The sequence below is a fragment of the Petaurus breviceps genome, unplaced genomic scaffold (assembly GCF_028583685.1).
Source record: "Petaurus breviceps papuanus isolate PSGF00001 unplaced genomic scaffold, PetGlider_PUasm1.0 37, whole genome shotgun sequence".
NCBI lineage: Eukaryota > Metazoa > Chordata > Mammalia > Diprotodontia > Petauridae > Petaurus > Petaurus breviceps.
In genome coordinates, this window is record NW_027186296.1 from 98,715,010 (window position 1) to 98,734,831 (window position 19,822).

Consider the following 19,822-nt stretch of genomic DNA (forward strand, 5'->3'; position numbering starts at 1 on the left):
TTTTATTTTTTATAATTTATTATTTGCTTTTGTGTTCCTTTTAAATTTTGAGTTTCAAATGCCCTCTGTACCTCTCACCCTTCCCCCACCCACTGAGAAGGCAAGAAAAATATCAATTAATTATACATAAAATTATGCAAAACATTTACATATTAGACATATCACAAAGAAAAAGCCAAAAAAAAAATTAATGTTATACTTCAGTTTGCACTCAGAGTTCATCAGTTCTCTCTATGGAGGTGGATAGCTTTTTTTTTTTTTTATAATGAGTCATTTGGAATCGTCTTGGATCTTTGTATCATCAGAATATCCAAGTCTTTCATAGCTGGTCATCATTATAACATTGCTGTACACAATAATCTCCCAGTTCTTCTCACTTCACCTTGTATCAGTTCATCTAGGCCTTGCCATGTTTTTTCTAAAACCATCCTACTTGTCATTTCTTATAGCACATTAGTACTCCATCACAATCATATCTCAGTTTCCAGTTCTTTGCCATCACAAAAAAGAGTTACTGTAAATGTTTTTTGTATATATAGGTCATTTTACTTTTTCTTTGATCTCCTTGGGCTATAGACCTGTAATGGTATTGATGGGTGAAAGGGTATATGCAATTTTATATCCTTTTGGGCATAATCCAAATTGTTCTCTGGAATGATTGAACCAGTTTATTTATTTATCCACCAACAGTTTATTAGCATACTTATTTTTGCATTTTGTCATTTCTAATAGGTGTGAGGTGGTGCCTCAGAGTTGCTTTAATTTGCATTTCTCTATTTAGTAATGATTTAGAGCATTTTTTTCTTATGACTATAAATAGCTTTGATTTCTTATTTTGAAAATTGACTATTGATATCCTTTGACCATTTTTCAGTTGGGGAATTGCTCTTATTTTTATAAATTTGACTCAGTTCCCTATATATTTGAGAAATGAAATCTTTATCAGAGAAACCTGCTGTAAAATTTTTTGATAATATTTTCTTTTCCTGTAGTACCCTTATCAAAATGTAGTTTCCCTGATTATCTCTTTTAATAAGGTCTGTTTTTGTTTTTCGTTTATTTTGAGATCATGATTGCTATCCCTGCCTTTTTCTTCATCTGAAGCATAATAGCTTTGCCTTAGCCCCTTATGTTAACTCTGTGTATGTCTCTTTGTTTCAAGTTTGTTTCCAGCATATTGTTGGATTCTGGTTTCTAATCCATTCTGCTCTTCACTTCTGTTTTATGATTGAGTTCATCCTGTTTATATTGACAGTTAAAATTATTAACTATGCATTTCTCTACCCCATCTTCATTCCCCCACCTTTTCTTATTCCCTTTTCTTCTATTTCCCTAGTAGGTAAGATGGATTTCTATATCCACCTGTGTGTGTGTGTGTTCTTCCCTCTTTGAACCACTTTCAATGGGAATGAGGTTCTTCAAGCATTGCCCACCCTTATTTTCCTCTCCATTGTAAATGCTCTTCCTTACAAGCCTCTTTTATGTAAGAACATTTTCCCCATTCTGTCTCTCCCTTCCCCTTCTTTTAGTGTATCCCTCTTTCTTAGCCCTTCATTTGCTTGTTTTATATGTTTTTTGAGGGCCATGGGGGGCAAGATCATCCCAACATAATCGGCTCACACTCATGTCCTCTGTCTCTGTAGATTCCTTCTAACTACCCTAATAATAATAAAGTTCTTAGGAGTTCCGGGCAGCTAGATGGCTCAGTGGATAGTGCACTGAGCTTGGAGTCAGGAAGATCTGAGTTTAAATCTGATCTCAGATACTAACTGTGAGCCTGGTCAAGTTACTTAATTCTGTTTACCTTGGATTCCTCATCTGTAAAATGAGCCAGAGAAAGAAAAGGCAGACCACCTCAAGTATTTTTGCCAAGAAAACCTCAAATGAAAACACAACTGAAAAACAACTAAACAACAATAACAACAACCACCACCCTTAGGAGTCATATGTATCATTTTGCCACATAGAAATGTAATGTTTATTGAGTGTTTATGATTTCTGCTTTATGTTTACTTTGTTACACTTTTCTTGAATCTTGTATTTGAATGTCCAGTGTTCTATTCACTCTGGACTTTTCATTAGGAATGTTTGAAAGTCCTCCATTTCATTAAATGTCATTTTTTTCCCTGAAGGATTATACTCAGTTTTGCTGAGTAGGTTATTCTTGGTTGCAATCCTAGATTATTTACCTTCCAATACCATTCAGAACTTTTTTAGCCTTTAATGTGGTAACTACTAAATCTTGTATGATCCTGACTATGACCCTAGGATATTTGAATAGTTACTTTCTAACTACTTGCAATATTTCCTCCTCAATCTGAGAACTCTGGAATTTGACTATAATTTTTCTGGAAGTTTTCCTTTTGAGATCGTTTTCAGTAGGTGATCAGTAGATCCTTCCAATTATCTCTCTTTGATCTATTTTCCCCATCAGTTACTCTTATGATGAGATATTCCCATTTTCTTCTATTTTTTCATTCTTTTGACTTTTATTGTTTCTTGATATGTCATGGAGTCATTAGCTTCCACTTGCTCAGTTCTAATTTTTTGAGGAATTATTTTCTTCAGTGAGCTTTCATACTTCTTTTTCTTTTTGGCCAATTTGCTTTTTTTTTTTTAAGGAATTCTTTTCTTCTGTGAAGTTTTGTGCCTCCTTTTCCATTTGGCTAATTCTGCTTATTAAGGTGTTATTTTTTCACTTTTTATGTCTCATTTACTAAGCTGTTAATTCTCTTCATAATTTTCTTGCATCATTCTCATTTCTTTTCCCAATTTTTCTCTGTCATTCGTATCTCTTTGACTCTGCCAGGAATTCTAGCATTTTTCTTTGAGACATTGGTTGTAGCTGCTTTCACATTGTTGTCATCCCCTGAGTTTGTCTTGGTCTTGCCTGTCATTATAGCACCTTTTTGTGGTCCAGTTCTTTTTCTGTTTTTGTTTTTTTTTCTCAATTTTTCCAACCTGTTTCTTTACTTTGAATTTTTATCTTAAAGTTGGGCTCTTTTCATCTGGCTGTGGGGAGGCACTGTACCAGGCTTCAGTCTTTTTTTTTTTTTCAAGCAATTGGGGTTAAGTAACTTGCTCAAGGTTACACGGCCAGTTATTTCTGGGTGTGGTGCTAAGTATCTGAGCCCGGATTTGATCCCCAGGTCATCCCGATACTGGAGCCAGTGCTCTTACTCGCTGAGCCACCTGGCTGCCCCCAGGCTTCAGTCTTTTTTATGCTGCTATTTTCAGAGCTAGTTCTGGGGGGGGTCTGAAAGTTTTCAGTATTCTGAAGGTGGGGTGATCTGGGGATAGCTGTTGTCATTGCTCTCCTGGTCTTTGTTCTGGTCTTTACCCAGGAAGGGCTCCTACTCCCCTGCACCATAGGTACTAGCTTTCCTCTTGGCCCTGGAAGTATGAACAGATGCCCTGATCTCTTGCAGCCACAGGTGCTGGTGCTCTTCTCTGCCTTAGAACTGTGACCAGGGTCCCTATTCCCTTGTGACCAACTACAAGTACTCCTCTCCACCCTGGAATTGCAGCCCAGAACTTCTTTGGGTAGTAGTGTTGCCAGCACCACCTGCACCCAGTACCAGGAAAGGATATTCCCTGTAATCTCTTTCTGATCAATTATCTGACTGCCTTACTTTCTCTGAGCTGGGAGAGAAACTGCTGCTGCTACTACGGCCACTTCCAAAGCCCATCGTTGGTGTACCTGCCACACTTTGGGCTGGCTCCTACCCTGGTGTTACAGACCCTTCCTGCTGAGCTCCCAAGGTATCTTAGGCTGGAAGAATATCTCACTCTGACCTTTTGTTGACTTTGATTCTCCAGAATTTGATTTGAGGAATTATTTTAAAGTTGTTTGGAGGAGAATGTTGGGAGAGTTTAGCTGCTTGCCACCTGTACTCTTCCACCTTGGTTCTGCCTCTGATAAATGTTGTTTAGATAATAAAAAGCCTTAGTTTTCTGTAGGGGTGTGTGTGTGTGATCTTGACTTGTAAAGATAATAGTGGAACATCCTGGCAATCCACCTGTTACTTCTTTCTCTTATTACATCTTCTCTTCCTTTCTACAAAAACTTGGTCCCTGCCCTCAAGGATCTCACATTCCAATGGAGAAGACAGCATGCATATAACTATGTACATTTAAGATATAATCACTAAGAGCGCCGGCTCTGGCGTCGGGAAACCCAGGATTGGTTCTGGCCTCAGATACTTGGCACCCACACAAAATAACTGGCTGTGTAACCTTGAGCAAGTTGCTTAACCCCAATTGCTTTAAAAAAAAAAAGATATAATCAATGTAGAAGGATGATAATCTCATGAGTAAGATTCTAACAGAAGGAAGGACCAGGAAAGGCCTTCTGTAGAAGGTGAGCTCTGAGTGAATAGTAAAGGAAGCTGAGAGGCAGAGGGGAAGAGAGAGACAACATTTCAGGGCAAAAGCTTGAAGTCAGGAGATGGAAGAACAGCAGCTAGTCTGGGGTAGTTAAATAATAACAAAGTGCAGGGAAAAGAATAAAATGTAAAAGAAGTGGACAGGTAGGAAGGGGCCAGCTCAAAGAGACAGATTAGGATTTGGGGGCAATTAAAACAATGTTTATCCTTTTTCAGTTCTTTGACTTTTCTCCCATTCTCTATGAACTCTCAAAGGTCACAGACAGTGGCCTGTCAGTGACACAAGTTAATAAAGTGTTAGGACACTTACTGTGACCATAGCTTTAAGGCTTATTTATTGATAATGCATTCATTTTAAAATTTGAACCTTTATAATAATTACCTGCAAAATTTTGTAATGACTGTTTAGACAAATGCTACAATTCCCCTTGAGGACTGCATAAAAAGTAAATGCAGCAATAACAGAAGTCTGAACTTCATGGCCCTATATATTCAATTTCAGGAACCAAATAGCAATATGGAAGTTTTCTAAAAGCTTGAGCTTTTGAATCTGAGTATAAGGTCTTTATGTACATTGAATTAATATTTTAAAACTTCATTGAGAACCAGCTCTCCAAGTACTCTCCAAGTACCTAAGCTAAGTTCTGTTTTGTTGCTAGAGGAGGAAAAAAAACATTTGCTGTGGGGTAGAATTTGGAATAGTGGGGTGGTAGGAAATGTTATAAAGCAGTCAAATCTAGGTGAAGGAAAATCCTTTATTCTTATTTGGAATTGAACTTAAGAACATGTTAGATCTTTTCTTTTCATCATTTTTTTAGGCACAAGTAATGGTTCTGTACTGGTGTACCATCTTACCAGTGGGCTGTTGCACAAGGAATTAAGTATTCACTCTTGTGAAGTCAAGTGAGTATATCTTTAATTACACTAAAAAATTAAAACTGAGGGGGAGAGATAGCTTTCATATCTCTTTAACTATATCGAATGTTGTTCAGTAGCAAATAATATGCTCTGATTATGGGATCATAGGCCTAGAGCAGGAGAACTTAGTGCAGCCCAACTTCTCATTTTAAAATTGAGGCAATTGACATTTAGTTTTAGGTCACTTATTCACTAAGTGTCTAATGAGCAATGATAGAATTGGAATTTGAAAATAGTTTTTCTGGCTCCATATCGACCTATCATGCAATAAATAGTTCTTTATAAATTTTAGATTAAGAATATGAAATTTCTAAATGAAGTTCTTATTAATCATGAATGAGCTCTGACTGTTGGCTTGTTCATAGAACATCAGGTTATTGAGAATTCTTTCTCTGTTTTATTACTATGTCTTAAATTATTTATTTGATTTTTAAGACTTGATTTTTTTCTCAGTGAAAATCATGATGTATCCTTGCTGACAGTTATGTGTCCTTGCTGACAGTTATTTAATGTGTCTTTTATTCCTGTAATGAGAAATAGTGCTGCCTAATAAAACGTTGGAACCAAGTAAACCACATTTACTGTAAAATAATGACATTTTTGGTTCTAGTTAATTCAATCAGTTAACTTTTACTGGTGGTATTTTCTTGTTTAAATGCTTTCAGAAAAGGCTCAAATGAATGAATGAATGAAACATTTGTTAAGCTCTTAATTCTACAGACATTTAATTCTTCAGCACTTATTACACATGGTACAAAGCACTTTGCTAAGTACTGGGAATACACACAGATAAGACACACAGGGCTCTGCTCTCTTAGAGCTCCTATTCTAATGGCCAGACAGCACAAGTGGGAGGTTGTAGTTGGTAATCAGATAGAAAAAGTATAATGCCTCTTCTTTAATGTCATTTCCACTGATAAAATCCCATCAGTTTCTGATGTTGGCCCATTTGTCATTGGGCTGGAAGCATTTCTATTCCAAAGGCTTCTGAGTTCAAGGTCCTGGGCTTTCTCCATCAGGGTTCAAGGGGAGATCACGGTGGTTTCAGAGTACCTGGCACCCACTGCCTCCTAGCCCTCCCTTAAAGTTCCTTGCTGCTTTAGCTGCACTTGCTTTCCTGCCCTATCAGTGGCATTTGCTTGTCAGTTGGTGGGGAGAGCTGGCCCCTGTTTCATAGTACCTGCCTTTGCAGATAATGGCACTGAGGAATGGACTAGAAACAGGACCAGTGGTTCAAGGGGTGCTGTCATTTTCAGGGCTCTTGTTGACCTATCTTCCTGTTGATAGAAGTTGGTCAGCTTTTATTGGTAGTAGTTATAAGGAAAGTGGACTCCTCTGTAGTGGTTTCTTCCCTCACATTACTGCTGTGAATGGCTAGACTAGAAGCAGATTTGAACGTTTGGCAGATACTTATATTCCCAAGCAACTGGTAGTAAACTCTGTTGGGTTTAGGGTCCTGGGCTGTCTCTATAGGATGGAATCCAATGGTCAAGGTGGTCATTATGCTAAGACTTGCTTGGTCCATCCTGCCTTAAACCCAAATTACTCTGGCTCTTATTGATTGGCCAGCAATAGGTCTCAGCCCAAGCCCCTTCTGGTCAAATGTAAATAGCAACTGTTTCCATTTGGGCCAGAAACCCTGAGGGTCTTCCCCTCCCAGGTTGATTTTTCTTTTTTTGGATTAGGTAAAAGAGGCCATTCTTTGCCTCATTTCTTACCACTGAATGGGCATTGCCTCAGTCAAACTGAGACCTGGGAAAGACCTTAGTTTAAAAAGGCCAAGGTCTCCCACTGCATCTAGGGCCATTACTTGTCATCGTGATCTATATCTTGCCATTGGATACAGATTACTGTGAGTAAGGCTGGTGACTTTGCATAGCCCCCCGCTCCTCTACCCCCCCAGTAAAATCTGATTCATTTGTGAGTCATGGCATCACTTTCTGTCATAGTCCTGTTCGAGAATGAAGGACCTAAATAACAACATGGTTGATCCATGCTGCTTCCTATCTTCCCCTCAGGGTGCCCTGCTACTTCAGCTGAGCTGGCCATTCTGCCTTGTGAGTGTTTGAAGTATATTTGTATAGACCTAGAAATGTAATAGAGTAAGATGTGAGTCTATCTTACGGGTGTAGGGACATCTGGAATCAAAAGTTAGAGAGATTTGAGAGTACTCCAAGGTCCATATTAGAAGAGTAGACATACTTTGTTATGTATGAGAAGAATAAAATTGCTTTGGAACTTCTCTTGTCCTCTTGAACAGTTTGTAAGTTGAACAGCTGTCTTTTTTCTTTTTTTTTTTTTAATTAAATTTTATGTTTATTTTTAGTTTACATCTTTCATTTCCACAAGATTTTGAGTTACAAATTTTTCCCTGTCTTTCCCCTACCCACCATCCCAAAACAGTGGTCCTACTGTATACCCCCTCCAGCAATCTGCTGTCTTCTATATCCTCTGCCATCCCCCTCTGACTTTCCAGTAGGGCAAGATGGATCGCTATACCCCAGTGCCGGTATGCCTTATTTCCCAGTTGCATAAAAAAAAAAAAAATATAATTATATATATATATATATATATATATGTATGTATGTATTTTTTTTTAAACATTTGATTTTAAAACTTTGAATTCCAAATTCTTTCCCTCCCTCCCTCATCGCCCACCCATACTGTGAAGATAAGCAATTCAATATAGGTTGTACATGTGTAGCTACGCAAAACATTTCCATAGTCGATATATTGCGAAAGATTGACTATATTTCCCTCCATCCTATCCCGGCCCCCACTTGTTTTGTTCTCTACTTTGACTCTGTCCCTTTTCAAAAATGTGTGCTTCTAACGTCCCTCCCCGCCAAGCTGCCCTCCCCTCAAGCATCCCCCTTCTCGTCCCCTTCCCCCCTACTCTCCTGTAGGGTGAGATACCCTATTTAGTGTGTATGTCATTCCCTCCCTAAGCCAAATTCAATGAGAGTAAGATAGACTCATTCCCTTTTGCCTTCCTGTTCTTCCCCTCCATTGTAACAGTTTTCCCTTGCCTCTCCTATATGAGATAATTTACCCCATTTGGTTTCTCCCCATCTCCTCTCATTATATTCCTGCCTTACCTCTCAATTTCACCTTTTAAGTATCATCACTTCCTATTCATTGGTCCTGTGCCATCTGTCTATGTATACCTGTACACATATATACACATATTCACATATATATTTATATGCCTGTATATCCTATATAGACATATATATGTATGTATATACATTTATATTCCCTCCAACTATTCTCCTACTGAGAAAAGTTTCAGAAGTTACAATTATCATTTTTCTATGTAGGAATGTAAATAGTTCGACTTTGATAAATTCCTTATGATTTCTTTTCCATGTTTACCTTCTCATGCTTCTCTTGCTTCTTGCATCTGAATGTCAGATTTTCTGTGCAGCTCTGGTTTTTTCATCAAGAAAGCTTGAAGGGGCAGCCAGGTGGTGCAGTGAGTAAGAGCACCAGCCCTGGAGTTGGGAGACCCGGGATCGGTTCTGGCCTTAGATACTTAACACCCACACAAAAAATAACTGGCCGTGTAACCTTGAGCAAGTTACTTAACCCCAATTGCTTTAAAAAAAAAAAAAAAGAATGCTTGATAGTCCTCTATTTCATTGAATGACCATATTTTCTCCTGAAACATGATACTCAATTTTGGTGGGTAGGTGATTCTTGCTTTTAATCCTAGCTCCTTTGACCTCCAGAATATCATATTCCAGGCCCTTCTGTCCCTCAATGTAGAAGATGCCAGATCCTGTGTTATCCTGATTGTGTTTCCACAATATTCAAATTGTTCCTTCCTTACTGCTTGCAGTATTTTCTCCTTGACCTGGGAACTCTGGATTTTTTCTATAATATTCCTAGGAGTTTTCTTTTGGGGATATTTTTCAAGAGGTGATTGATTGGTGGATTCTTTCAACTTCTATTTTGCCCTCTAGTTCTAAAACATCAGGGCAATTTTCCTTGAGAATTTTTTGAAGGATGATTTATAGGTTCCTTTTTTGATCATGGCTTTCAGGTAGTCCAATCATTTTAAAATTCTCTCTCCTGGATCTATTTTCCAGCTCAGTGGTTTTCCCAATGAGGTATTTCACATTGCCTTCTATTTTTTCATTTGTTTGGATCTGTTTAATAGTATCTTGATTTCTCATAAAGTCACGAGCTTCCATTTGCTCCAGTCTAATTCTGAAGGAATGATTCTCTTCAGTGAGCTTTTGAGATTCTTTTTCCATCTGGCAAATTTGGCTTTTTAAGGCATTCTTCTCCTCATTGCCTTTTTGAGCCTCTGTAGCCATCTGGGTTAATCTATTTTTTAAGGTGTTATTTTCTTCAATCAGGTTGTTGGCCCTCATTTCATAATTTTCTTGCATTGTTCTCATTTCTCTTCCCAATTTTTCCTCCACTTCTCTTATTTGGTTTTCAAAATCCTTTTTTTAACTCCTATGGCCTATAACCAGGTCGTATTTTTCTTGGAAGCTTTTGGTGCAGGAGTTCTGACTTCCCTGTCTTCCTCCTGTTCCATTCTTTGATCCTTTTTGTCCCCAAAATAGAAGTCTAATGTCAGATTCCTCTGTTTGCTTTCCTTCCTTTGCTTGCTCATATTTCCACTCAATGACTTGACTTTTGAGCCTTTTGTTACAGTAGGACTGCTACCAGGAGATGGAGCTTTATCCCAAATGCTGGGGTTTTAGCTGCTGCTGGAGCTATTAGTTGGGTGCCCTGTCTGAAGCCTCCACAAGCTCTGGCAAACTGGTCACGCACCCCAGGACCTCCACACTAGACAGCAATCCAGATCCAAGCAGGTTAAAGCAAGAATGATTACCCCTCAGACTGGTCACTTGGTCCCCCTACAATCTGCTGGCCTGTGGCTCTGAAGCAGCCAGGTGGTGGGCTGCTGCATGCCCTGGGGGCAAAGGCCGGACTGCATTCCCAAATTCCCTTTCCCCGCAAAGTCTACATTGACCTCTTACTTTGTCTTTGGCATCTATGGGTTGGTAATTCTGGAAACTGCCACAGCTGCTGGTGATCTGAAGTCCCTCCATCAGGTGGCTGGTCAGGCCACCCTAAGGCTAAAACCTTGGGCTGGAGTGGGGCTGGACTATACTCCCAACAGGCTGTGCTGGCCTCTTCCTGCCGGCCTGCTGGTCTGTCTTCAGCGAGAGGTTAGCTTTGTCATTTTGTGGGTTCTGTAGCTCCAAAGTTTGTCTAGAGTCATTTTTGTATTTTTTTTTTTTAAGCAACTGGGGTTAAGTAACTTGCTCAAGTTTACATGGCCAGTTATTTTGTGTGGGTGCCAAGTATCTGAGGCCAGAACCAATCCTGGGTCTCCTGACTCCGGGGCCAGCGCTCTTACTCACTGGGCCACCTGGCCACCCCTAGAGTCAATTTTTATGTGAATTGGAGGAGGTGGAAGCCAGAGCCGCACAGAGGACCTGTTTCTGCTCAGCCATCTTGACTCCGCCCTGGGATTTTTTTTTTCCTGCATCACAGCCAGTCTCTTGTGCAGGAGTACTCTGCATGACAGGCTTTTGGTTGTCTCCTGTCCCCAGGGTCTATAAACCTGTCTACTTCCCAATACTGGAAAAATGGCTCACTATGAGTTTTTTTTCTTGGATTTCCTGATCAAGTTTTAGTCTGGTGAGTTTTCTAGATCTCTTCAGAAGGCTTTTTTTAGTGAGTTGAGGAGGAACTCAGCTAATTTCTTCATACTACCCTTAAGTACTACTCACAAAATAGTTCTTTTCTGTGGACTCATAAATAAAGTATAACCAAGGGCTTTTCCTCTTTATTTGTGCATGAGATATTGTATTACCTTTTTGTTGTTTAGTCATTTTCAGTCATGTCCAACTCTACATGACCCCATTTGGCATTTTCTTGGCAAAGGTTTGGAGTGATTTGCTATTTCCTTCTCCAGCATATTTTACAGATAAAGAACTGAGGCAAATAAGGTTAAGTGACTTGCCCAGGGTCACACAGCTAGTAAGTGTCTGAGGCCAGATTTGAACTCAAGTCTTCTGGACTCCAGGCTTAACACTCAATCCACTGTGCTGCCATGATTCCCCTTAATTGCCATTTTCAAGATCATTCACATTTTACACTGTATGATGCTGCCTAGGAAGATGCTATCTTTGTTTATTTAGTGTGGGTATGATATAAAAAATTAAAAACCTTTATAAAATTTCTTGTTATTTGTTATTACAACTCACCATTAAAGTCAAACTAATTTAGCTAATGCTTAACTATTCTGTATTTTTACGTAAAAATGTAAAAGTTCAATTTTTAAAAACTTATTTTTTTGCCTGTGCTGTGTAAATATTTCAACCAACTTCTACTGTTACTTTAGTTGCAATAAATGCATGTTGGCTTGTCTTTTTCAACTGTGACTGCTTATACTTAGTGGTTTCAGATAATAAATTTAAATTTTCTTGGAAGTTTTAGTTTGAATGTTTTCTTGGATTGTTATTGTTTATGCAGTGGACTTAGTTGAAAACAATATAGCCCAATGTCATTTGTGATAATCCAAAGCTTCATAGAGCCTGGCAAAGGGCCTGGAGCATGCAGAGTATTTCATAAATGCATGTGGATCGATAGATTATAAGAGTAGGTCATTTTTGGATCTTGTTCATTGTCAAATCTTTAACTGGTTTTCACATTTTACTGCTGTTATTGCACTTATATTGAGAATTGTTGGAAACTATTAATGTGTTCTTGTATTGGCTCTTAACTGGCTGAGAAGCAACATGGAAGCTTAGAGAAAGGCCTGAGAGTTGGGAAGACCAGAGCTCATGTCCCAGGTGACATTATGTTAAGTTTTTTGACTACAGTCAGATCCCTTAACCTCTCACAGGTCTAGACTACTCTCTAGTTGGCAGAAGAGTATCCGGTTTCCATAGGTAAATAAGTGTTTTCTCACTGAATTCCCTGTGTCAGTGAAATCTCAGGTCTAAAAGAACATTATTTATTACAAACCTTGCTGCCCCACATAATGCAGGCTGATAGAATATGGTCAATTGTCCGGTTGACATGAGGCCCAGATACCATCCTAAATAAATGGTTAGCAAATCATTTTGTATTCTTAGTGTCTATTCAGACAGCCAAGAAAATAACAGTTTGATTTTGACAGCAGCAACGTGTTTTCCTGTTTCTAACAATAGTTTCATTTTCCCATGTTTGGAAAATAATTCCTTTTGTATCTTACCTGCCTTAGATCCCAGCTTGAGTTTATATTTTCTCTAAAAAGATTCCAGAAGTACTCCTGGAATCTCATATAAACCAACATACTGTGAATAACAATAGTTTTCCCATGTCTTGTAAAGAGAAGCAACTTTATGTCCTTGTCATATAGTGCAAGTTCTAGCAAACAGTGTAAAAAAGAAAAGGTGTCTGAATCATGGGAGTAAACATAGAAAAGACTTAAAAATGTACTCTTCACTTCCAGCCATCCTTCATGATCAGCCTTTGTATATAATGTTCCATGGAATGGATTAAAAATTGCCAGTTTTGCTTCTGTAGATGATTTCTTCCCTGGTGTATGTTGTCACCAGTGAATAGGAACTGGAATAATTTTAATCCTTGTTGACCTCTTTACTCTGTGTGATATTCACTTATAAACAAGAAGTGAATACTCACTTTTGGTGCTGGTGTGCCATATGATTCATGCTTAAATTAGAAATCCCAGTCTAGTAGATCTAGGGAAAGAGCTCTAATAGGAGAAAAAAAAAAAGCATACACATTTAAAAAAAAATGCTGATTTTTTTTTTCTGTAACCCCTTTAAAGGCCCACTATAACACCATTGCAATATTCACAGTGCCCATGGTGGCTGTGAATATGCTGGTGTGGTTGTGAATCACAAAATGTAACAGGCTCTCCACATGGAGGACAGAACCAAAGCATTTATTCAAACACCAGAAAGCCTATTCCCAAAACCAGAAAGCCAAATTCATCACAGTAACCACAAAGTTGGTACACATAACCAATGCAGCTAACACCAACATTCCAAGCCTTCCTAAACTTTCCCTCCCTCAGGTCTTCAAAACGAAACAGGCTCCCTTAAACAGGAATGCCCATCTCTCACTCATGCTAACTGCTCAGCCTCCATGCTGCTTGCTCCAGCAGTTCTGGCTCTCTCTCAGCTTGTGTTCAGGTTTTATCTGGTCATTAGCTCCTCCCTGTTCTCACCTCTTACATCCTTCCTGTACCTGTCTTTGGCAAGTACCTCCCACTGTGAGTTTCCCAAGTTCTGTTTCTTAACCAAGACTTGATATAATCATGAGCAAGGCTCAACTGAAACAAGGCATGAAGTACTTGTTTGCTTGCTATTACAAGGGGCAGAGAAGATCTTCAAATCGCCATTACCATTACACCCACTTAATTTATAAAGAAAGATCAAAATCTGTTCTAACTACTGCCTGTATTTTTATTTCTGTGAATAGTATATACTTTAATATCGAAAAACTGAGACCAATATGAATTTTATGAATTATAAACTTTTCTATCATGTTTTCTAGCTGCTTTGTAAATGAAAGGTTAGGCTACAGAATTTTCTTCAAAAATAACCATTGTTTCATTGTGATAGTACATGTTCATGACAGTAAATTATCAAGTACTTTCATTTCCTCCAAATGACCATTTATTAGATCCATCAATATACTTTTATGTTGTGATTAGAAATTGCTATTTAGCTAACTGTAGACAAATCATTATTATCCATAATAATAAGTAGGATAAACAAAATCCAGAGAAAATTCAGTGTTTTACTAAAGCTTATTTAACAAGATATAACAAATTTTATTATAACCACACGATTGGAAGTGATAACTGTGTGAAGAAAGGAGAGACCCTATTTCCTATCACAGACTCTTGTCTGTGATACAGGCCATAGCCAGTTATTCCTTCTCATTTCAGACCACTACTCTTCTTTTTCTACCTCTAAGGTTCCGAAGAAAATGATTCCTCCATTTTTTTTTTAATTAATTAAGCAATCGGGGTTAAGTAACTTGCTGAAGGTTACACGGCCAGTTATTTCTGGGTGTGGTGCTAAGTATCTGAGCCCAGATTTGATCCCCAGGTCATCCCGACACTGGAGCCAGTGGTGTTACTCACTGTGCTACCTGGCCGCCCCCGATTCCTCCATTTTAATGGAAGGAGAGCAAAGAGTATAGGTCCTTTAATTCTGTGCATTTCAGACATTAATTTAATAGTTTGCAAAATTGGAATGCATCATGCTTCAAGGCAATGGTGTCATTGTCAATAAACAGAGTCCGTTGTTAGCATTGGTTTTGGGTGTGCATACCTGATGACCCTCATCAGTGCCAGACATTGCTTGTTTGTTGTAGACAAGTCTATTTGACAGTATTTTGCATTTATAGACAAAATAAATCCTCAAGTGACTCATGTCTCCTTTGTTCACCTTCTAAAAAGAGTTATCAGATGAAATGTCTAAAAAGGAAACTAGGATAGGGAAAAGAAAAGCAAGGAACAAAGGCAAATTTATAAATAGATAATCCTATCATATTTGGGAAAACTTAGAACAGCATGTTAAATCCATGGTCCTATTTTAGAGGAATAAATATAATTCATAGTGTAACACTGATGGGCTGGAATGTCAGGTAAAAAAGATTGTATTTTATGCAATGGGGGCTACTGTAGATCATGAGTAGGAGATGGACGATAAAAAGTTATTTAGGAAAATTGTCCTCCGAGAAGTATACAGGATTAGCTGGAGGAAAGGAGAACTGAAGTGAGGGAGATGATTGCCACACTAATACAGAAAGCAGGTAATATTGATGGCAGATGTTACAGCACCAGAGTAAAGTGACCTACCATGTAATTTAGTAGGCTTTTCTCTCTTTCTCCCCTTCCCCTGAGGAAACAGATCCAGAGGTAAAGTGACTTGCCCACGGCACACAGCTAGTTGGTGGAAGAGGCCCTAGGTAGGTCCAACTTGAGTCTTCTGAATTCACATAGTGGCCTTATCAAGTGATGCACAACCATTCATCCCCATTAAAATCAGACCACTAAAGCTTCTCATCCATGGGGTGCATATAATTGGATTGACTGGCTGATTACAAGCAGGGCCCTCCACTTCTTCATCTGAAAAACCTGACGGTTGGAATTGATAGTGACTCTCTATCTGGTAATAGTCAAAGGTCTATTACATTGGTATGATGCATTTCTTAATAGAGTATTTTAAATGTTCATCTCAGTCTATCACCATGAGATGTTTTTTGTTTGTTTTTGTTCAGTTCTATAGCACCTCTAAGGACTCTTCTTGCTCTTTATCTATGACCCTATGATTTTTGTCTTGAGAACTTCAACCTTATGAAAATCTTAACATGTATTTCATGGTCCTTCCTTAATTTTGAACTTCATAAATACCCAGCTGCTTTGTTTCACTAAGTTTCCCAAATATAGCAAATTTCAGCAGCCTATTCTGAATATTTCAAGAAAATGTTTTTTAAGCAGTTGGGATTTCCTGGCTGTTTCCTAACTATAGTCCTCATTGAATAGTGCAGGGAGTTTCATGCTTTTTTCTGTATTTTGCCTGCTGTGGACTTAATACCGGAGGTGTTTTGTTGTTACATATAGAGATATAATTTTTATTAGAAATAAGCTCATCCCAAGTTGGAAAATTAGTGTTAATGGGGTTTCTAAGTACAAAGATCACATTACTGTTTATATGTAGGGGTGTGTGTGTGTGTGTGTGTGTGTGTGTGTGTGTGTGTGCGTGTGCGTGTGTGCGTGTAACCTTATTTGTTTCACTCTTGTGCAAAAATGTTATTTCCAAATTGTTTTTCTGATTTTAAATATCATATCTCTCTTTTTGAAATTTCTGTAGGGGAATTGAATGGACAAGTTTGACTGGTTTTCTCTCATTTGCTACCTCAACACCCAACAACTTGGGCTTAGTGAGAAATGAGCTTCAGCTGGTTGATCTTCCAACAGGTTTGTATCTTTAGGGTTATCTCCTTCACTTTCTCACCCCCCCCATCACCATATATAATGGCAAAAATTTTTTATCATTTTTTTATTAATATTACCAGCACCTTGCATAATGCATTGTATTAGTTGGTACTTGATTGCTTGTTGAATTTAAACAAATTTAGTATGTAGTCCTGTTCTTAGAAATTGGTATTAATAATATGTCTCCAAGTCTTTTCTGTGTATGATTTTTCCTGGATATTCAGTTTATAAGCATAGAATTTAAGAGTTGGAAAGAACCCAGATATCTAATCCAGTCACCTCATGTTATAGATGAGGAAACTAAGACCCATAGATCAGAAGCCTAGTTTGTAGCCAGGCTGGAACTAAGATTTCAGTCTCATATCTTCAGTCATCTGTGTTCTTTCTTCCCTGCCTCCCTGTCTTTTGTCTGTTTTCCATCCACTAGTTACTTATTTGGGAGGGTGGGTTGCAAGAAGCAAGTTGGGGGAGGCTCTAAAATTACGGAAATCGATCATCCTTTTGTGTGGAAAACACATATTGCTTCCCCTACCCCAAAAAGAAAAGAATTCTAATTCCTTCTGTTCCTCCACCCCTCCTGCCACCATACATATATCATTCAAAATTTTTAACATTTTACAAAATGGTCTTCCCAAATCCAAGTCCACCATACATATTCAAAATTTTTAACATTTTGCAAAATAACTTCCTGTATATATTAACCTATTTGTATTTTCAGCAGTTATCCATAATCACCTAATAAAGACTAAATTTTCTGTTAAATGCTTTGGTCTTTGAAGAATAAGAATACTCTTAAAAGTCTCTTAAAGGTTAAGGAATCCACAAATTTAGAATTTTTGGTCATAGTTGGTTAACTGAATAAGGGAAATTAATATAAGAAAGTGAAGGCTTTATGTTGGAAAACATTCCTGAAATTTTATTTGTTCATGATTACTAAAGTTTAGAACTGCTTAAGTTTCAAGTAGAAGAATATGAAAGTACTCATATACCAATAATTCCAAATTATTTTATGATTCATTCAATGGTTTTTAAATGGAGGATTTCTGATAAAACTTTGTATGTTCCTTTAAAGTACTACCGTATTAGTAGTGTTCCATGTTTCCACTAATAAATATCTTCAGGCAGTTACAATAATTATTGCTTCTTATAATTTTTAAAGTGTACTTCTAAAAATATCATCATCTGTAATAACAGAGTTCAGCATTGAACCATAAGGCATCAGTTCTATCTCTAAACTGTGTTTCCAGGGTGTTGAGTTCCGTGGACTTCTGGCATCAGTACCAGACTGCATAGCTACTGTACTTAAATGCCTTTATCTGGTATCTCACTAAATAAAATTACTGCTCTATTTTTTCCCGTTATTATTTCCACAAATTTCCAAGTTGTTAGGCAACTTAACACATTTCTCCCACCATGATTATCAGTGAAATACTGCATTCTTTTATTGTAGGAAAAGCATTAAAATAAAATTCCTGCTAAAAGGAGTGCTATCAGCATGCACACACACACGTGTGCACACACACACACCCTTGACTTAAAACCTCATGTTTTAAAAGAGTTATTTCCTATACATAAAAGCCTTATTGTAACAGTGTGTTCACTTATATCTAACAAAGATTTCTCTTTTGGGGGAAAAATTTTTATTTATACAAATTAATTATTCCTGCTGTAGATAAAAGGAATTTTTTCATAGTCATTTTGAGGCAAAGAAAGCAAAGCAAAATCAGTAGCTCATTTTAAAATTATTGCCATCTTCCTTTCAATAAAAAATGGTGAAATGCTCTGTCAGTGTGGATGAGAGAAGAAATACAGGTTTGGTTGGGTTTTTTTAAATTGGCTATATTTTGACTGTCTGACCTGCTTGCTTTTGTTGGTCATTGCTTAATTTCCTTGACTATAGAGAGAAGTAGGTGATATTTTTCATAATTACCACAATTTAAGAAGGATTTTAGTAAAAGTAGAGAGAAATAAGAAGAGGGCCTTGTGTGACCCAGTGTGAATTGGTTGAAGAAATTGGGGCTATATACCTTGAGAATAATACTTAAGAGTCATATGATCGCTGCCTTTTAATATTTGAAATGCTGTCACATGAAAGAGGGATTAAACTTGAAGTGACCACCAGAAATCATACACCAACGCCCCTTAAACCTGCTAGATGGGACCCCTACTAGGTTCCTTGGAAACCACCTAATAGGCCCCAATAGTAAAGAAATGTTTCACCTGTGTTGGTAGAAACATGCCACAGATTCCCACAGATTCCAAGGTTTTGCTAAGGGATTATGTCTTCGCTTCACTTCAGTAGAAACAATACTAAGGCTTCGCTTCAGTAGGAACAATACTAATGGCACTGCACCCCCTTAGAAGCATATTCTGTTGCTAGCAATCACATTTTCTATAAAGTTATGTCTAACAGAAAGCTCGCTGCTGTCTTTCCCTCTGAGAGGCAGTCACCAGCCGGTTAATAAACATTCCTATCAAATTATTATTGGTTTCGCTGTCTTGCTTTCTCGGTTGTCTATTACAAACTTAATTCTGTTTAGCTCTTGTTGGTAGAATCAGGAACAGTGGATGGAGAGTTCAGGGAGGCTGCTTTAGCCTGCATGTCAGAAAAATCTTGAAAAATGGAACAGCATGCTTCACGAGGTAGCAGATCTCCCTGGAGATCTTTATTGGGTATATTTGTTGGGTATATTACAGTGAGGTTTATGGTTTTGACTTGATAGACTGAGGTCCCTTTCAGCCCTCAAATTCTTTGATCTGCTAATTTTTATACTGCAATATTGTAATAGAATAGCTATCTTTCAGCAGTTGTTATTATGGAAAATAAAGATAATTGCACAAAAATTTCACATTTGTAAGTATAGTTTAGTATATATAGAAAATTATAGGTGGGATCCTGTTTAAAAAAATGTTTTATATCTGTAAATTGAACATAAGACAGGAAACCATGAGACAAACAGAAGTTTGAAATTAAAAAAAATTTTTTTCTAGATAAAGCTTTGGAATTATAAGACCTTTACAAATTTTATTTGATATGTATTTCATATAATGATAAATTTTCATGGGTACTTTGAGATTTTTATAGACAAAGCTTAGAAATTAAATTGTCATGGTAGTGCAGTGAATAGAGCAGTGGCCCTGGAGTCAGGAGGACCTGAATTCAAATGTGGCCTCAGACACTTGACATGCTTACTAGCTGTGTGAGCTTGTGCAAGTCACTCAACTCCAATTGCCCTGCCTTCCCCCTCCAAAAAAAAAGAAAAAAAATTAAATCATTTGAAAACCACAGAAGAAATGAAGACCATATTGCCCATGAAAATTTACTTCTTTTTGGACATTTTCGTTTAGGTATTTTAAGCCCCATCAGCTTTTATGATACCTCTCAGTAAATTTGTTTTTTTTTTTAGGAAGTAGATATTGTGCTAACAGAAAAATAGAATGAATAAAGACAAGCATAGATAAGGAAAAATGACTAGGGTTTTTTTTTTATATTGGTTTAACTTCTTGTGCGTCTTTCATATTTTCTAGT

At 37.6% G+C, this 19,822-nt stretch overlaps 1 protein-coding gene and 1 long non-coding RNA gene across 4 annotated transcripts in view; one reads left to right on the forward strand and one right to left on the reverse strand.

The window, feature by feature from the left end:
* Nucleotides 1-19,822, reverse strand: part of LOC138169559 (uncharacterized) — a 332,356-nt gene that overhangs the window by 304,592 nt on the left and 7,942 nt on the right. The window lies entirely within an intron of this gene.
* The window catches only part of WDR11 (WD repeat domain 11), a 95,875-nt gene that overhangs the window by 18,722 nt on the left and 57,331 nt on the right, over nt 1-19,822 (forward strand). For all 3 annotated transcript variants that reach the window (XM_069099102.1, XM_069099103.1, XM_069099104.1), the window contains exons 11-12: nt 5,204-5,288; nt 16,169-16,275. In XM_069099102.1, the coding sequence (XP_068955203.1) occupies nt 5,204-5,288; nt 16,169-16,275 (192 nt within the window). The remainder of the gene's footprint in view (nt 1-5,203; nt 5,289-16,168; nt 16,276-19,822) is intronic.